Source organism: Meleagris gallopavo, chromosome 2 (genome assembly GCF_000146605.3).
Source record: "Meleagris gallopavo isolate NT-WF06-2002-E0010 breed Aviagen turkey brand Nicholas breeding stock chromosome 2, Turkey_5.1, whole genome shotgun sequence".
NCBI classification, from domain to species: domain Eukaryota; kingdom Metazoa; phylum Chordata; class Aves; order Galliformes; family Phasianidae; genus Meleagris; species Meleagris gallopavo.
Genome location: NC_015012.2, coordinates 58,229,996 through 58,249,252, shown reverse-complemented (window position 1 = coordinate 58,249,252; position 19,257 = coordinate 58,229,996). Strand labels below are relative to the sequence as shown.

Sequence of the window (19,257 nt, the reverse complement as noted above, 5' to 3'; positions counted from 1 at the left end):
AATATCACTAAAGATGTATGTGTACTAAGAACTTATCCAATTTATCAACTTGGAAAGGATTCTAGATCAAAAATTACCATGATTTTTATGTGAGTTTTCATTCCATTTTATTTTTGTTTGTGATTGAGCACGCTGTTTGGATTACAGCTACTTTGGCTCATACACACTACTGAAATCATAAGAGATTGGCAGAAAATCATTGCTGAACATACTGTTAGAAATAATATTAAGTTTCAAGCTGCGTGTATTTAAACTGAACTTTAATTTTATCAGCAAGTGATATTTGGAAGCATGTAGCCTATCAAATTCTCAGAACTGTCTTCTGTTTACTTTCTACATCTACTTAGTGTTTCTTGTTTTGCAGTGTTTCCTTTTTACTTGCATGCACAGAAGGTGTTACATTTTTAAGGAGCCTAGGATTTACCGTAACAGCTCCCTCCTGGAATCCTTTTGTGCAATATCTTTGAAAATAGTCTTCCACAGATGGCCTTGCTGTGGTGGGCAGGGATGGAAAAACTCATCTTTGTAGGATAGTTTTAGTCTCTCTAAATTTAGAAAGTGAATTTCTCTTTGTTCACAAAAGGCACACAATCTATGACTGCATGCGTAATTGTATATGTGTGTGTATTGTCCATGCGTGCAAGAAATTCGAGAGTGCAGCTAGGGGAACAAAAAGCATGCAATTGTTCAGACTCAGCCAGGTCTTGTCCTTACTGTTTGCACTTCAAAGAAGACAATAAGTCAGCTGTGGCAGTTAGAGAAGAACCATTCTCTGTAAAGTTCTGCAAGGTGGGTTGTGCTGGATTTCTTACATGTCATTTCAGTGGTTGCCAGTGATATTCTGCAGGAAGCTTAAAGGGACTTAGATGCTACACTGGTCTAATAAGTAACATGTGTATGTAAATATTTTCAAAATGCTGCTTATTGTTAATACAATGGCATTGTCATATTACAAAAAATTAGGTGTAATGCTATAAATATGACATTTTATATAAATTGAGAGTATGGAAAATTTGATCTGAACATGTTAACTTTTTTTTTTTTCAATTAACAAACTTTAAAGTCAAGGTAATAGAAAAAAAATCAATAGATTTTAAAAAAAAATGTATTTAGTATAGGAAATCCTGTGGTGGAGTAGTGGGCACACTTGTACTCTAGAAGGGATGGCGAATTGCACTGGAGTGAAAGAAAAGAAGCAATATTAATAACATGAAAGCTAACAGTAAAACATGCTTTTTTCAGACTTTCATGTTTGCGTTAAGTGATAACTTTTAATCAGTAAAAATGAAAGGTTCTAAGGAAGCTTGTTTCTCTCACAGGTAATCAAAGCTTTACAGCTAGCAGATCAAACGCTGGGAATGCTAATGGAGGGGCTTAAACAGAGAAACCTACACAACTGTGTAAACCTCATTGTTTTAGCTGATCATGGTAATGTATATCATTTTGTTTCTCAGTATTTCTCTTCACTGAGTCATTGTTTTCTTTTGCTGTATAATATATGTACTTATTACTTAAAGTTAATTTTGTAATTCACTTTACTGTATCTAGAAAAGTAACTGTTTCTGTATTCTTTAGGGATGGATATGACCTACTGCAGCCAATTAGAATACATGACTGATTACTTCAATGAGATTAATTTCTACATATATGCTGGGCCTGCAGCTCGCATTCGAGCAAGAGTCGTTCCGCAGAACTATTATACTTGTAAGTGTGGACCAATCCTGGGATTGCACAAGCAGTATGACAGGAAATAAATAAACATAAAGCAGACTTTCCTTGGCATAAGTTGCAGTCTAAATCAGACAGGAACAAGGTATTCTGAGTAGTCCAATGGAGTGAATAATGTTGTTTTTTTAATGTGACTTAATCTCCTTATAATTGTTGAATCATTTCTATTAATGGTCTTACTGTTTCTGAAAGAATTTTCCTTTGTAAAGTGTCCAGATTCATTTTTCAGAAAGCTGATGTTTATAACTGAAGTTGCTCTTCTAAAATGTGAAAAGTGAATGGGCTAAACCATGCGGAACTATCTTAATGTATATCAATCCATCTTTCCTTTATAACAGTTGACTCAGAAGGAATTGTTAAAAACCTCACAGTAAGTAAATATTTTAATACATTTTCCTAGTAGTCACTTTTTTTTTTTTAATTCAAGATTAATACATTAATACATATAGGGTGAGTGTGATGTACAAACTCGGACTCATTTAAGAAACTTGTTGCCTTGTATTTCTTTACATTTATCATTTACAGTGAGTTAAGCATAAAAATAAGTCTCTATCTTTTCTTTCCTTCAGTGCCAATGTTTTCTATTTTGTGACTAGTCCTAGTCCAAGCAGTAGGCAGATGTTCTGATGCTTTTGGAAAAACTACTCAGCTTGAAAAAATACTGGGCTATCTCAGCTGGGTATATTTCTGATAAAGCACCACTAGAGGTCTTCCTGTAACCTGCTGAAAAACTGAATGCTGAAAGTATGCTACCTGTAGCTTTTGTGAGCCACCTGAAGTCCAAAGAGCAGTAAACTTTCCTGGTTAAATTCTTGTTGATTCTGAATACCTTAGAACACACCCTTTGTTCCTCAGCATACAAGGCACGCATGGAAGTAGGAACATGATGAGAAGGAGCCTTTTCAGTGTTACATTGTCTAGCCCACTGATATGGAGCATTTCATACCAAAGAGCATTCTGTAAAGGCAACAGCAGATTTCGCATATTCTCTTCCCTGGTTGAAACTGCTACCTGTAATAGTTATGAGGAGAGGTGTAGCATCTCTGTCTTCTAAAAATAACCTGGTATGAGGAGATTTCCTCTTCCCATGTCAGTTTGTACTTACTGCTTCTGTATTTTTTTATTTCAAGTTGTTAGGAGGAAGGTTTTGGACACAGAAGGGAATTGTGTATTGTATATTACTGAAGTCATTTTCCTCTATTTTTCTCTTTAATTAGAGTATTGTTTGCAGAATGATCTCTTCTCCTGAGCCAGCAGAATTGCTGAATCCTTATTTTTCATTTCCCACTATGTTTCTTAGCTTACTACTAGGGACATTTACTTTCATTTCACACGTTGATGTCCTTCTATGCAGAGCATACAATCCTAGGACTTAAAGGTGATGTCAGATCAGAGTCCAAACATGCTGTAATCTTGTATATTGTCTGTGGGATAAAATACATCCATTTCTTTGGCTTAAATAACTTGCTAGCAGCTCTTCACTTGACGTTTTCAGTGTTCAGTGTTGCCCCAGTGCTGGATTAGTGAACTGGATTGATGTCTCTGAAACATCACTGTGATGATTTCTGGCTGCTGGAGTGGTTCCTGATAACCACATACAGTTAAATTGTTGCAGCATGTTGTTTTGCTGTCAGTAGACTCACAATGGCATGCCTGTGAGTCTTTATCTAACAGTTGAGCACTAGACATCACCTGTTCAATCTTCCAGCTAAAACTCTAGACTGTACTATGTTATCTATACTTGGTTTTCTTTGTTATTTATTGAATGGTGTAGTGATAGAAGATGGCAGAAAATCATTAGCTGCTAGGGAACATTCTCCTCTTGGTTGTGAACTTACATAACAAAGTGGCATTAGTACAGACATATAGAGTGAGCATTACTACTAACTGTCTTTCAGTCTTAGTATTTACCTTTACCACAATACTGGTGTGCTAACCGTTATAGCAATAAATATTATAAATAAATATTATAGTAATGTATTTCAGTTCCAGAATAAGTCACTTTTCATTCTGTTGCCTCTTGGGCCAGAAATGGGATCTGCAGGTTATTGAAGAAGCACACTCCGAATAATGTGTTTTGTACTTATATTCCTGTCACTAGGATGTTTGTGATAATAATGATGTGTATTACGCGTATTATGGTGTATTTTTGATACTGCATGAAATTCACTACTGGATTTTCTTCTGTCATACAGTGCAAAAGGTCACCTCAACATTTTAAGCCTTATCTGACACCTAACTTACCAAAACGATTCCATTATGCTAACAACATTCGTATTGATAAAGTTCATCTTTTGGTGGATCGACAGTGGCTGGCTGTGAGGTACCAACATTTTTATCATTATGTTCTTTTCCTTTTCATTTCCCTCACTGATACATCCCTCATATTCAACTTTTCACTGATGTCCTGGTGCCTCTGAAAACAGGATACATGGGCATGACAAGTGTGTTGAATCAATATAGAATGACTATCTCTTTATTTTTCCATGTATCTCAGCAACGGGTAAATTTAAGCAAGTGTTAGTCATCATAAGTCAGACTATTTTGGCACATTATTAATTCTGTAACCCCCTCACAAATACAGTTATCTCCTTCAGCCTTGAAAATATATGATGAAATAGCATTCCCTTGTAAGGCATAATCCCTTGCAGTTTTTTAATAACAGCTGAGTTTTCCCATTATGATTTTTATATTAAAATTTTGATACCACAGAATATAACTGAAGAATTCTTTCTACATAGATCACACTATTCTGAAAGTTCTTGACATGAAAAGGTCTCAGTTCAAAAATGGGCATTTCTTCTCCTTCTTCTTCTTCTTCTTCTTCTTCTTCTTCTTCTTCTTTTTAAACATTGATTCAGTAGCTGTATAGGATACAATATGTTTCTTTTCATCACAATCTGCATTACCAGACAGAGAGATCTATGTAGTCTTGAGCACAGGATGAACAGAAGTAGTGCAATATTATTTCAGAGTCAGTTCTAATAACATTATACAGGGTCTGTGATTTGGATTGATAATTATTAGCTAACTTTATTTATGCCATCTTAATTTACAGTGTATGATGGTTTCTCCTTAGGGACAACAGTTACACATTTTGTGATCAGGGTAACCATGGTTATGACAATGAATTTAAAAGTATGGAGGTAAGATGATTTCAATTCAGGTCTTGCATCTTCTGATATAAGATGATTTCAATTCAGGTCTTGCATCTTCTCATGTAGAAAATCAAAATGTGCTAGATGAACCAGGATAATATGTGAGACTTTTTGCAGTGTGCTTTTTCTTATATGTCATCCAGACATGTAAACTGTGAACACATACTAGATACACAGATTTCTATTGCTTTTCATCAATGCGTACATGTCTTGGCACTTTGGACTCTGTAGTAAAACTTATTTTGTCTCACCTTAACTCCATGGAGCTATTAAATCAAGCATCCTTATTCAGATATGGAACAATAAATTCTTTCCTTTTCTACTTAAGCAAAGACTGAAACAGCTCCATAAGCTCTGGGAATTCAGTAGAGCATCTGAAGGCCTGCGTGCTCAAATTAGCATAATCTAATTTTTTTCTGCTTGTCTTACAAGCACTGCACATGTTATCAGAGCAAAAAAAGTCATTTTTGTATAACTTGTGTATTAGTATAGCTTGTATTGAAGTTTTGTCTCATTTTCACTTCTGGTTACAGTGAAAAATTATCGAAGTCTTGGGCTTTTGAGCTTCAGAGGATACTTTTCTTAATGTACTTTCCTTAAGCAAGGTTGAGCGTGCCACTTCTTGTCCCATATTCTGTGTTTAGTAACCAGAGTCTTCCAGACATTCACAACTGTATTAAAACCATGTTTATATACCAGTAAGAACCGTGCTCAATGTTTGCATGGTAAAAAAGTTAAAATTCTGGAAACAGTAATCATAGTCTTACGGTGGTAACACGATAACTGAGTAAACATGATTTTTCAAAGTAGTAATGTCTTTATGTTGTATTTTAAAATCAATTTAGGATTCTTTTCCTACTATGAGAACATAGGAATATTATTTTAAAACAAATCATTGTCCTGTTTAGTCATTTTTCCAGTGTTTCATGGTAAGCAGCTCAGGAGGCTTATAAATTAACAGAAACTAATGTGAGACTGAAGGTTGTATTAGTGCTCTGTCAAAATGCTTGCGGACCCCAGCAGGGGCTGCCCAGTACCGCCATGTACCATCGGTGATACTGACTTAGGTCTCTGCAAAGCTTGAGAGATGGGTCTCCCCAGTTCCCTGCTGCTTGCTGTAGGTACCTAATATAGGTTCCTAAGCTACCCAAAGACTTTTGCTAATGTAACATACATTTAAACAAACAAAACAAAACAAAAAAAAAACACCACAAAACCAACCCTTTTATTTATGGCTTGATGTTAGCCTTTAAATGGGATGTGTGAGTGCCATAACTCTACATTTCTTGAAACTTTTACCAGCTGTTGCAATGAAACTATGAAAAAAAGTGAATTTGAAACACATCAAAAGATAATTTTCATAAATATAGATGAAAATGTTAAAGAAAAAAAACAGATAATAAAACAATTCTTCTTCAAGTTATACGCAACGGGCAAAATTTTGCCTTCTTGATCAGAGCAGTCCTGTTTTGTAACTTTTATAACAGTGTCCCTGTTCAAATAAAGTACAAATGAATTACTTTTTAATTTGAGTTTCTTTATATAACAACTTTTGTTTTATTACAATCCAGGCTATATTCCTAGGATATGGCCCAAGCTTTAAAGAAAAAACAGAAGTGGATGCTTTTGAAAACATAGAGGTTTACAACCTTATGTGTGGTGAGTAGAAAGCATCTAGTGCTTAAAACAATAAGCCAACAGTGTTTTCAAAAACAGGTGCTCTGAGAGCTAATAAAAGGGTAACTAAAACTATAATGAACTTATCCAGAAGCAAGGTTTTTAATAGAAAATGCAGAAGCCATGACATCTTGCCTTCTCTATGCTGAAACATTAACTGCCAGAACTTGTTCTGCTTTGGATGTTGTCCTGATTGCAGGAGTCCAATAAAGAACAACAGAGAAGTGCTCCTGCCACTTGGGCTTGCTGTTGAGATGGTACCTCTAGAACCATTTTCTGCTACGAACCTTGTAGGGGGTTACAACTCTTGTATCTTGAGATGGATGACTGTAGCCCTGGCAGTGAGCAGTTAGGAAGTATAAGCCTCAGAAAGGATCACACAAAAATGCAGTAAGCTAATATACTTCATAATGTGATGATTTGCAAACAAGTTTGTACTCTGCATAAAATCGAAGAACCTTATGAATGTTATGGCAATGTATAAAATTGTGTGAATAGTATTCAAATACAGAGATGCAGTGGGAGATATCAGTAAACCTTTTTATCTAGAAAACTGCATGATGATAATAATTAACTCAATAGTTTCAATAATTGAATAGGCTATTTTTTCTATATTTAGAAGAAATGCATAGAAAATGGATATAATTGCAGAGATTCCGTGTTAAAACTATCATTTTAGCTTTAAAATAGCTTTAAAATATGTTTCAAATTTTCAAATTTTCCAACAGATCTGCTGCATATTACACCAGCACCAAACAATGGCACACATGGTAGCTTAAATCATCTGCTAAAAAAACCTTTTTACAGCCCTTCATATGCAAAAGAAGAGTCATCTCCTGTTTCATGTCCGGTTTCCCATCTGACTCCAATAGATGAACTGGGATGCACATGCAGGGGTGTAAGTAAGAGTTTGGGAATATTTTAATCATGTTTGTCAAGTGTGTTCTCTTTTAATTTTGTAAACAGCAGAATCATTCTGAAGGATTCTATAATATTTTACAGGTGACAAATGCTTCAGTAATTAATGAGAGGTTAAATCTCACCACAGATGAAAGTAAGTAGTTACAGATGAAAAGGACAGCAACATTTTTAAATTTATGACTATTTTAGATTGTATTTTATTGGTTTCAGTGGAAACTTTGGCGATGTTAACTACAATTTAATGTGAAATAGGAGAGCCAAGTCGGAAATTTAACTTTTTTTCCTTGTTTCTTTGCATTTCTATAAAAGATAGTAATTGATGCTTTGTAGTAACATTTGTGTGGAAGAGCTAAATCTGAATCCAATTAAAATATTGGGAAAAATTATACAGGTTTCAGTGGAAAGCATGTGTACTTCTGGACTGTATTGCCATAACTTTTTTGCCACTTTGCTACCCCAAGCTTTTCTTTGGTGAAAACTCACATGGTACTTTTTTTTTGTGGAGCTTTTGGAAATTTTATGGGGCATTACAAAATTTCCCAGCCCAATATGATATAGTTCTCACTTCACTGATAACTGGAACTCACTTCACTGATAATTGGAACTCACTGAGTTCCAAAGTTTTATATATGAAATTACAAAGAAATGAGAATTTGAATGTCTGATGTCATACTATGTTGACTTCTTTGAATGAAAACTATTTTATACACTTCTTTCTACTGAGCTACGAACTTAAAAGTATGTACTTGTGTTTATTGTCACTTCTATTTGTATTTATTAATGCTTTAATTTACATTTTTCTTTGTCTCTTTTCTCTGTTTCCTTAAACCTTGGTTCCATCAGAAATGTTATAGGAGAATGAATAAATATTTTTTTAATTATAGTAAAGAATGCAACTTCATATAATTTGCCATATGGAAGACCTCAAGTTCTTCAGAAGGAAAATATCTACTGCCTCCTTCCCCATCATCAGTATGTGAGTGGATACAGTCATGATATCTGGATGCCACTATGGACTGCATACACTGTGACTAAGCCTGTAGGTTATCAGATATTACTATAATTCATAAATGTGTAATAATGTGGATTGAAAATATTCATTCAGGAGGAATTCTGGTTAAAGACTGGTGGATATCATGCAACTGAGGCCTTTATTTCTGAAAAGCAGACTAATGCAATGATGCATGTTTCCTATAGAAAGAACATGAAAGAATAAATTTAAAACAAGGCTTACAAAGAGGCACAAGAGGATCTTTCCATTTTTTTTTTTATTATTGGAACCAATCAAAATGGGCAATGTTCTAAAATTCAATCTGAGAGTTTAACTTCTGTAAAAATACAAAGAAATTAAAGAACAGGTAATTGAGTATGAAAAAGAAAACACAATTACATACAGAACACGTTCTGGTATTTTATATGATGCTATTGTAAAATATAATGTTTTAGAAACAGTTATACTGATCAGCATCACTTTTTATCAATTCTTAGGTTGTGTGTATGTTATCGAATCTCAGTGGAAGTTAGTGAAGCTAGCCAGTAAAATTTACCCTGGTTTTATTTAATTCTTCAGAAACACGGATTCTTATTATCAAGACAGAGTTCTCAGATAATACAACGTGGTGATATTGTCATCTTTATATATTCACTGCTTCTCAGCGGGATGTGATATCAAGTTTGTATTTTCATAAAAGGGATGAATGACCCAAAGTTGTCATTTGTTTTTGCCTAAGGTGAAACTTTACTCTTTCTGCTATAGTTTTACATGCTGCGTGAAGATTTTAGGGAATTACCTAAAAACAGAAAAGGAGGAAAAACACAAGGCAGAGAACATCAGCATCCATTGCTTACCCTGACCTGATTCATTATGAAAACAGAAGATTCAATGAAGGCCATTTGAGAGAGTTAAAAACATACGGAGCATTATGTTAACCACAACCGTGGGTGTAATACTTTTTCTTTTTTTCCCTTTTCACAGGAAAGCACATCTTCTCTTCCTCCCACTGTTTCAGACTGTCTGCGGGCTGATGTTAGAATCCCCGTTGCTCATAGCCAAAATTGTTCCAACTACCCAGAAGGGCTGGACTTGACCTATGGTTTCCTCTACCCTCCCAGTGAGCACTGTTCTTTTTATAGCTGGAGTTTAGAAAGTCTTAATCAGCTGGATGTGGGTTTATGTTTAAACATATAACCAAACACGAAAGCAAACTTCTTCGGATCAGCATGTTGGGCAGAAAAATGTTTCCAGTGTTTGTAGACTCACCAAAAGCTAGACAACAGCTCCTTGCATCTAAATATTTTTGGCTTAGAGCATTTAGGTTTTTCTTTAAAAAATGGAACAGCTTGATTGTGATAACAGGTTTGAAAGGTGTAAATGGTTGGAATGAAAGGCTGTCTGTCTTTCCCTGTATGAATATTCCTTTCCAATTGCCAAATTTGATAATGACTGCATTGAATAGACTATGTAAAAAATTTGAAGATACTAAATATGCAGAAGGATTATACAACCATGCTTAGATGTCCATTTAATTACAAACTGATAGAAATCAGATAATCCTTGCACAGAGCCTTAGCCAGCATATCACAAAGGTACTGCACCATTTGTTATATTTCAGAAGATACTTTTTTTTCTGGGGAACTAACTTCATAGGGAAAGGAAATTAAAAGAAAGTTAATCACATGAAAGTAGAATAGCCTGGAAGTTATAATAGCAATAAATACAGGGATATTATGCTCTAATGGTTCCTACTCTGTGAACAAATAAAATTATTCTGTGGGGTATTAAATGTAAGAAAATTTCTTGTTTAACTGTCATTGGTGTTTGTCATAATTATGATGGAAGTCTAGCACAATATGCTTCAGACATAAATGTATTTGTATATGGTTTCACATGCTTAGTATCATAGAATCATTTTAGTTGGAAGGAAGCCCCAAGGTCACCTAGTCCAACTCCCTGCATTGAGCAGGGAATGTTCTGTTTTCTTCAGAATAGAAGGAAATTTAAATGTTATATGTATATGTATATGAAATGTATAATGATTGAATGACACGTACTTGCAATTTATAGTGATATATGTATCAGATTTGTCTTTGTCTAGTATCTCATTAATGTATACTTTGCTCTTTTACATAGATTTCAATTCATCTGCACTTGAACAATATGATGCCTTACTCACCAGCAATATTGTTCCCATGTATAGAGCTTTTAGAGGTAGGATCCAAAATTTTGGTTAAATTTGATTAATTGCCTGTGAATGTAGCTCTGGATTTTGTATAGCTGTGACGAGGGCTTAAAAGCATTAATTTTTAGCCTTCAGTATATCCAGGTCTCGTGCAAATGTATACAAAGCTTTAAAAATTAGATTTATAATATTTTAAATGCACTTATGTAAGCTATTTTTTTTTAATGTTTATAATCCTGTCTGGCCTTTACTTAGGTATACCTATTTTCATTTGAATTTTCTCTTATTTCCTACATGTTGTCATGACATGAAATGCTAGCTGTGGAATACATATGACAAGATCCTATTGGTGAAAGGCTCAAGATGAAAGAAAATGACACCTTTTCTTTCCTTTTGCAAGGTCTCAAGGGAAGACAAGTTTGTAAACAATTTACCTTAGACCAAAACAAGAGATAAATCAATAAGATTAACCTACCAGCCCTCCAAACTCATGTTTTTTTTTTGTTTGTTTGTTTGTTTTGCCTTCATAACTATTCAGTTTCATTAGCTTAGAACATGCAAGTTGTATTTGCTCAAATAACGTTTTAAAATAAGCTAAATTGCCAGTGATATTTTATGTGAGTGCTGTAGAGCTAGACTGGCCCTCAGGTGGTAAATATTTCTTATTCAAAGCCATTATCTTGGATTCTATCAATTGGCAGTTGTGGGTGATAGCAGATAGGCCAGAAATATATGGCCTCTCAGCTTCAGAATTGCATCTTTATCTTCAGATCAAATGCATTTGCTATGGCAGTGCAGGAGCTTGCACAGGTGTATTTACCATTACTCTTTAGAAGGTGAGAGAGTACAGTCCGTACTTTCTAATGAAAACCAAACTGTGTGTAAGGAGTTGTTTTTACAGGCATTTTTGTTTAAAATTTTTTGTGTTACAGATAAGTAATAAAAAGGCTCAGTGTTCCTTTTTTTTCTTCTTTTCTTAGTGGTGAAGTAACTGATTTTAAATTAAATATGCTTGTATTTTCTTTCATTTGCAGACATATGGGACTATTTCCATGACGTACTTCTTCAGAAGTATGCTAAAGAAAGGAATGGAGTAAATGTTATGAGTGGACCAGTGTTCGATTACAATTATGATGGCCATTTTGATACTCTTGATGAAATTACACAGTAAGTACATGGAAAATTCAAATGATGAGTTATTTCCTGCTATACACAAACAAGATATTTTCATGAAGAACAAAGAAGCAAGTTTCAAGGAGAATTGAGTCTTCCCTTTATAATGATAAATCCACTGTTACTCATACAATAATAGCAAATTACCTTGCAAACAGAAGTAGTACTATAGAAACTGAAGTTCCAGTAAAGAGAGAAAAAAAATAAATTGAAGTTATATGTGTAGCAATCTACATTTGCACAGATGCAGGCCAGTAATTTGTTCCCCAAGATAATGTCTACATTTTTCGGCCTCTGTAGCACAAACACAGGGAGAATATGTAAATAACAGAAGGTGCGTCTAAGAACAATTGTCTTGCTGTAGTCTCAGCTGTTTGTAATTTCTCCCAGTTTTCTCAAACTGTTTTACCAAAGATCAGTTTTGTGTCTTGGATGCATTCACTGAATCATATCACTGGGCAAGTAACACAAAATATTCCTAAGTGGTATTTTTACATAGCTTATGCAGTTGGAGGTCCAACAAGTTGTAGATAGCTTTTAATGAGCTTTGATAGCATAACAAAACACATTTAAAAATTCAAAAGTGTGTAGAAATAGGGCTAAAGGAAGACTTATGTAAAGCAGAATTCTGTGAAGTAGAAATATAAAGAGCAAATATTTATGCTAGTGAATGGTGACAGGAGGAGGAAAAACAAAACAAACAAATAAAACAGAATAAGAGCAAACAATTTGAATTGTGCCAAATATAGGGAATATGTCTTTTGACAGTAAGAACACTTGAGCAGTAGACAACTGCTGGGAAATCTGCACTGCTGAATCTGTCATTGGAAATGTTTTATTCAAGGCTAGACTTAATACCACATCTGTCAAAAATGGTTTGAGAATGGGAAAATCAACTCTGCCACGAAGTAGGAGGCTGTAAGGGAGGAGAGACTGGAACTTCCTTCCAAGCAGAAAGCTGTAATACCCAGTCAACCACATAATTTTGTCTACAGTTTTGAACAAGCATGTTTTATTCAGCATGTTAGTCAGTCATACTAAGCAGAATAATGGCTTCACTGATGGTGTTTGGTTAAATTTTGGAGAAATGCAGCAAACTCAGGAAGCTCCTCATAAGTTTATACACAAAAGTGGCCATGTCAACAGAATAACCAATAAATGGAAGCAAATAAGTTCTGAATTAGGAATCCTAAACTGGTATATATGTCACATAGTCACAAGTCATCATTTTGGCATTGCTTGCTGACAAGAACCTGAGGCTCATCTTTTCTCTCTTCTCCTGTTTAGTTTAGCGTGGTAATTCTTAATGTAATGAAGGGCACACGTGACATCCTTATCGTGCACCATCCAGATGTAGAGATCTCTGACTTTGGCAAAATAGACTGCTGAGCTAATTCTGTCATTTTCACATTGAAAACAGTGCTTGTGGCAAAAAGACTAATCCATGCATGTTTGGCTGTTCATGAAACGCATACCGAGACTGTGAGTCCCTTCAGGTGTTAATTTAAATTAAAAAAAAAAGAAAAAAAGTGATAAAATAGTGAAAGATCTATGCTAAGATGGGTTTTATAAAATAGTAGCAGCATCAATGGTTTTTATAGTTGATATCTAAATAAATTTCTTAACTAGTGTTTATTTTATAGGCATGTAAACAACACACAAATCCCTGTCCCAACCCATTACTTTGTGATTCTGACCAGCTGCAAGAACACGTCCTATACTCCACTGAACTGTATAGGCTCCTTGGATGCCTTGTCCTTCATCATTCCTCATCGACCTGACAATACTGAAAGCTGTGCTGTAAGTATAGTTTTATATTTCTGTGTGCAAATGAGCTTTGTGAACTGATTTTCATAGTGTGATACAATTATCTGGAAAATCTTTAGATGTCTAAATATTTAACTGATTCATTCCCATGAGCCGAGAATGAATTAATAACTAGGGATGAAGCTCCAGAAAAGGTAGCAGGAAACATATGAGTTGTTTGAAGAAATGAGAGCTTGATTAGAAAACTTGAAAATATTGTCACCTGAGAGGAGAGTGAGAAGAGCTGACAACAGCAGCGTAGCCGGTCATTTGATGAGACATCTCTATGGAAGGCTACAAACTTGGTCTTAGTGGTCTTAAAGTGTTTCTTTTTTCAAAGTAGTTAGAGGAATTTCTTCAGTCCTTTGTTCCACATATATAAAAAATTAGGCAGAAAGCAGTTAAAGTAGTCGAAAGTCCTACTTGCCATTTCAGCATGGTTTTAATTCTGTGCTACTCTGGAGATGAAAGATTCTGGGACATCCATTTGCATATTTAAATAAAAGGCTGCAAAGATGTCTAAGAAATCCCCCCCCAAAAAGTTCTATAAACTGAAGTCATTTAAAGCCATGAAAGCCACTCTCTTGTTTGGTGGTTTTGCTCGACAATAACCAGTGCTTGCACATTGTTCTTGTTTGCTTTGGCAGGATAACAGGTCGCCTTCTGAATGGGTTGAAGAAAGAGTTCAGGCCCATTCCTCTCGTGTTCGGGATGTGGAGCTGCTAACTGGACTTGACTTTTACCAGGAAAGACAGGAATCTGTCTCCGAGATCTTACAGCTGAAGACATTTTTGCCGACATTTGAGACTGAAATCAACTGAATTTCTGTTTAAAAAGTGCCATTATTTGGAAGGAAGAAAATCAAAGTGATTTAACTTTTACCTTAGTAAATATGAGGGAAATGTAACTACAGCACCTCATCAAGAAAAGACACAATGCACAGCCAATTTCTTTCCTTTTTTTTTTTCACATTCCTGTTCTTTCAGACAAGTGTTTTGTATAAACTGAATAAAAATTAACTGAAGTTACTTAAGTCATCTTGCTAAGCCAAATTTTCAAAATAGAGAATATTTTAATGTTAATGAATGGTGAAAAAAACCCCCAACAACCCAATGCCTGTAGCATGAACATGTGTAACATGTGTCATTATTTAGCCACATTTTCTAAACAGATAGAATTTTAATGGTTTGAAAAACAACAACAAAAAACTGTAACAGGAACATATTTTATGGTAGTAATGCCAGAATCATCAACTGTGTAGAAAATGTTCCTATAATAGAATTGGAAAATGAAACACTTTGGGAGGAATTTTTGTGTTTTTTTCCTTGAGTTTATCAGTGAAGTTAAGGTTATCTCGTGCTTGTATGCTCTGGAATGTTCTGAATTGCTTTTTCTCATCTATTAATCCACATGGATACTGCCATGTACTTAAAAAACATTCAGACTGACACAAAGTCTATATGTAATGAAAATATCTTCTATGATCATCCGCTGCCTTTTCCACTCATGTTAGTAAGTGGAATTACACTAGTAAGAGCTGAAGTGAAATTAGTGCAATTGATCTGTGCATTCTTTACCCTTTAGAAATCTTAAAGAACAAGAAAAGGTAAAAGAAATGCTCTGGCCAGAAGGGTTTTATCTGGATGTCTATCTGTATTTACAATTTACTATCTGTATTTACAGAGTAGACTTCCAAGCAATAACAAGATATTTGTGTTTATTTTTAAAGAGTTAAATCTGAGACTAGAGCACAAAATTATGGTGACATGCAACAAATAATCATTGTTCCTTTCTGCAGTGACATTATGGATAGAGAATCTCTACCTCAGACTGCAATGTGCACAAATTAATGCTGTGTGATAGTAAATGGAACAAGGCAGTGGAAATTCCCAGATCCTGCTATTACAGAATTACTTGCATTTTGAGCTAATTTTCTTCACTGAAAGTGCTGCTAAATACAGGTGTGAGTAACAGTATGTGATTGACCATTTGTCTGATTTATAGGCTCAATGGGGCAGTTTTAAAGAAACATGTTAAGAGTGTTTCAATTTGTAATTAATTCTAGACTGAATATGTATCCTTAAAAGAAGTTTTAGAAGCCAATAAAAAAAAAAAAATAATAATAATATGTCAAGATCTGGGACCAAGTTGAAAATCCAGCTTTTTGGTTAAGTCATTACGCCATCTTTAATATGGAATTGTACTTCATTCAGCAATTCATAGACATCTAGGTCTGTCCAACCAATTCAGAGACTGCTGTTATTAAACTACAATGAAGACTGCAACTGATTTTTCACTCCACTGTAAATCATATTCTGAATGAATCTAGATAACCCATGATGATTGAGGTATGTAGTGTAACTATCCTAGAGTCATAGAGCACATTTGTGAGGTGAAAAGAAACAGACTTTCTTAAGTTAACGATATTTGGTATGTCTGCATTAGCAGTTTAAATAGAACTAGTTTGATGTAACATTGTTGTCAGTTGATATGTTTAAATCCAGATTAACCACTGTCTCACCAGCCAAGGCAGATACAAGCTTCAGACCACTCTAGTTCAATCACGAAAGCAAAATTCCAGGCTTTATGGACAGTTAGGTCTCAGTTATGTCTATCTGTAGTGACATTAGTAATGGAATATTGTCATTAAAGATTACCCAAACTTCTGAAAATTAATTTTATCAATTTTCTCACACACAACAGGTACTGGACCTAAATAATGAATTCACTGTCTTGCTTCAAAAAAATATTTCAAAAAAAAATATTTCAAAATCCTCTATGATTTCTAATGACTTCAACAAGCTTTACATCAGGCTGGTAGAATGATGATGAAGAAGGGAGATATATTTGGCCCTCTGTAACACCCTTCCATCATGCAAAGTGCTGCACATGGGAGAAAACGCAGACCTTCAAACCTGCAAGGGAAAATCATTGATGCTTAGGCTTCACAGACCTTAAAAATTTTAATGAGTTAAAAGCTTGCAAAAGCCATTTTGTTTGAACTTGAAAGTAAGTGAAATGCCTTATCCATCGATAGTAATTTATAAAAAAATACAACCTTTGCCAGTTCATAAGAAAACATTCCATACTACGGGCATATGAATATTATGTTTGCTCATTCAAAATTATTTTGTAGATCTTCTCCTTTTTCTAAAAGAATTAATTCTGCAATTTTCATGGAGATGGGAATTAATTGCTGCCTCACACAGTATTCATATGCCACGAAAGCTGCAAACTGCAACACAGTGATTTGATCTTAAAAAAAAAAATTAGTTCAAATAATATTCAAGCTGCTTATATTTCAAGACCGTCACAGCCTGGTTGTGCTGCCCCATTCTAACAGCATTACAAAAGCAGTGAATGAGTAGGAGGAAATAAATTCCATCTTGCAGTTTAAAGGCTGTGAAACTGCATGATATTGTCAGAAGTCTACTTAGGTCATGCTCTATGGGCATAATTTAGGAAAGCAGGACAAAGTAGGGGTCTACATAATGTATCTATACAACTGATTTATATATTTGTTTTAACCAAGGCAGAGATTAAAACACAGAAACACTACGAGGAACAAAAAATTGATACTAACACTAAAACCAGCATACAGCAAATATTTACTTTACTCTTAAAAACAGTCTTCTCCTTGGATAGCAACTCTGTGTGTTCTGTGAACTAAGGAACAATATTGTTTCTGAAAGTTTCAAACTTGCCCTCTTTCCTGGGGGATGTAGGTCTAACTTTCCAAAAATGACAAGCCCTTTGTTTCTGTATCTTTCATCCAGTTTTAAGAGATCTAATTATCAAGCTGGAGTGGAACAGATGTAAATTATTCTGCTGTCTATAAAAACAGATATTGCTGAGACCCAGTTCTCATTGCTGACTTATGTGTGTGAAGTAAAGCTGTTAAATCTGTAACGTGATTTTCCATAGTCCACTATGGGAGCAGAGGAACTAAACATTCCCATTGCCATTGAAAATCTGAACTTGGGAGGATTTGGTGGTTTACTTTTCTTCTGCTGCTTTTTATTTTCAGTATTAGAACAAAACCTGTGAGCAAATATAGAAATGTGGCCCTACATGTAGCTAGTGTTGTTGCTGCAGCAAGGCAGGGTGATAGTGAATGAGAACAAGCAAGGGCAACACAGCCAACTTGGCTCCAGAAAATCCAGAAAATCACAGCCAGGGCAAGGAAAAGCTTAACAAACACTTCAACAAAGGCTACGGTGTTTCCCCTGCTCTACGTCCTGGCTCTCAGAGACTGTCACCATATAAAATACTTTTTTTTCTTTCTCCTTGATATTTATTAAAGAGTCTGCTGGCTTTTAGTCAGTACCTCCCTGAAGGCCACCTTCAAAGTCACATGCAGACATTTAAATGGCACAGAACGCTCTTGACTCCTTTCTTGGCCAATCTCCCTCAAGGAAAATAGTCAGGGCTGTGTTTTTCAGAGTACCTCCCACAGTGCTCCTGCAGTGTCTCAGTGTCAGCACATAGGGTAATGGGATATTTTTTTATATTTGAAACATAAAGCTGTGTTTATAAGTATAGATTTTTTCCATCCTAACTGTGTAACTCCTGTGCAGCACAGGAGTCCCTGCCCCTTTGGATTGCTGTCAATGAGGAGGTGGGAAATCTGTTGTGCATCCAGATCTGATGTCATGGGAGAAGAAAAGGCACCTGCCTCCCCTCAACCCTGCAGCACTTCCTTGCCCTGGAGACAGCTGGGATAACCTTCGTTACTATCATAGTCTGGAAGGAGCAGGAAATCTGAAGCCTTCTTAGACCCTGGAGCAGTGATCAAATAACATTGCTGTCCTCAGAAAAACAAAATTTGGTGGGAAAAACATGATTTTTTTTATCAGCCAGGTGTATGATATAGGGCATTTTGGGGTTTGGAATCACCCAGACATGAAGTTGGTGGAGTCTTCGGCCAATGACCCAAATTACTTTTGAATACACATGAAGGAGACCTGGCAACAGATGTGCCAGGCAGTAGCCTGCTGTGCGGCTGAAGAGAAACGAGTTATTGCTCGGTGTCCTCACTTTGTTCACAGCTTTCTAAACAAAAGCTTTTCCATTTCCTTAAAAGAAAACATCCCAGCTTTTTTCCTAATTTTGCCTGTTAGCCACTTGTATTTTGCTCAGTAGGTTCCAAGCAGGTTATCCGTAGTCATTCAGAAGGATTTCAGTGCATATGAAGACAATTTAACGTTTACCAGCACAAATTGAGCTGTGTCAGTCAGATGAAAATATAAACAGCTCCATTTGACCAACAAAATACTCCTTATAATAGCTCTGGGAACCTGAACCTCCCTGCTCTTCTCTTACAAACACATGCAGAACATGACACACAATACTGTCTTAAAGCTCAGAAATAACAGTCAGCTCTCTAGGGAATGAAAGAACATGGATGGGGAATTGCTGAGAAAATGAAGTTCTCAGAATGCTCCTTTTGCTTTGTGAGCAAGCCAGTGAATGTAATTTCCATTCATTCAGCTGTTCCTCTTGGTGTTTTGTTTGTTTGTTTTTTCCATTGCTTTTTGTTTTCAGGGGAAAAAAAAAGCTGATGGATTTGTGTCTAACCACAAAACTACAGCTGTCAATAGCATTTCTTTTCTCTC

The 19,257-nt window shown here is 35.3% G+C and overlaps 1 protein-coding gene across 1 annotated transcript in view; it reads left to right on the top strand.

The window, feature by feature from the left end:
* LOC100544279 (venom phosphodiesterase 1) overlaps positions 1-15,776 on the top strand; it is a 32,137-nt gene extending 16,361 nt beyond the window's left edge. Inside the window, exons 12-25 of the mRNA XM_003204213.4 lie at positions 1,320-1,428; positions 1,576-1,704; positions 2,067-2,098; positions 3,924-4,051; positions 4,808-4,874; positions 6,458-6,545; positions 7,292-7,461; positions 7,566-7,617; positions 8,369-8,523; positions 9,460-9,595; positions 10,615-10,692; positions 11,698-11,830; positions 13,480-13,636; positions 14,290-15,776. Coding sequence (XP_003204261.1) covers positions 1,320-1,428; positions 1,576-1,704; positions 2,067-2,098; positions 3,924-4,051; positions 4,808-4,874; positions 6,458-6,545; positions 7,292-7,461; positions 7,566-7,617; positions 8,369-8,523; positions 9,460-9,595; positions 10,615-10,692; positions 11,698-11,830; positions 13,480-13,636; positions 14,290-14,463 — 1,608 coding nt within the window. The 3' untranslated portion in view covers positions 14,464-15,776. The remainder of the gene's footprint in view (positions 1-1,319; positions 1,429-1,575; positions 1,705-2,066; positions 2,099-3,923; positions 4,052-4,807; positions 4,875-6,457; positions 6,546-7,291; positions 7,462-7,565; positions 7,618-8,368; positions 8,524-9,459; positions 9,596-10,614; positions 10,693-11,697; positions 11,831-13,479; positions 13,637-14,289) is intronic.
* Positions 15,777-19,257: the final 3,481 nt, after the last annotated feature.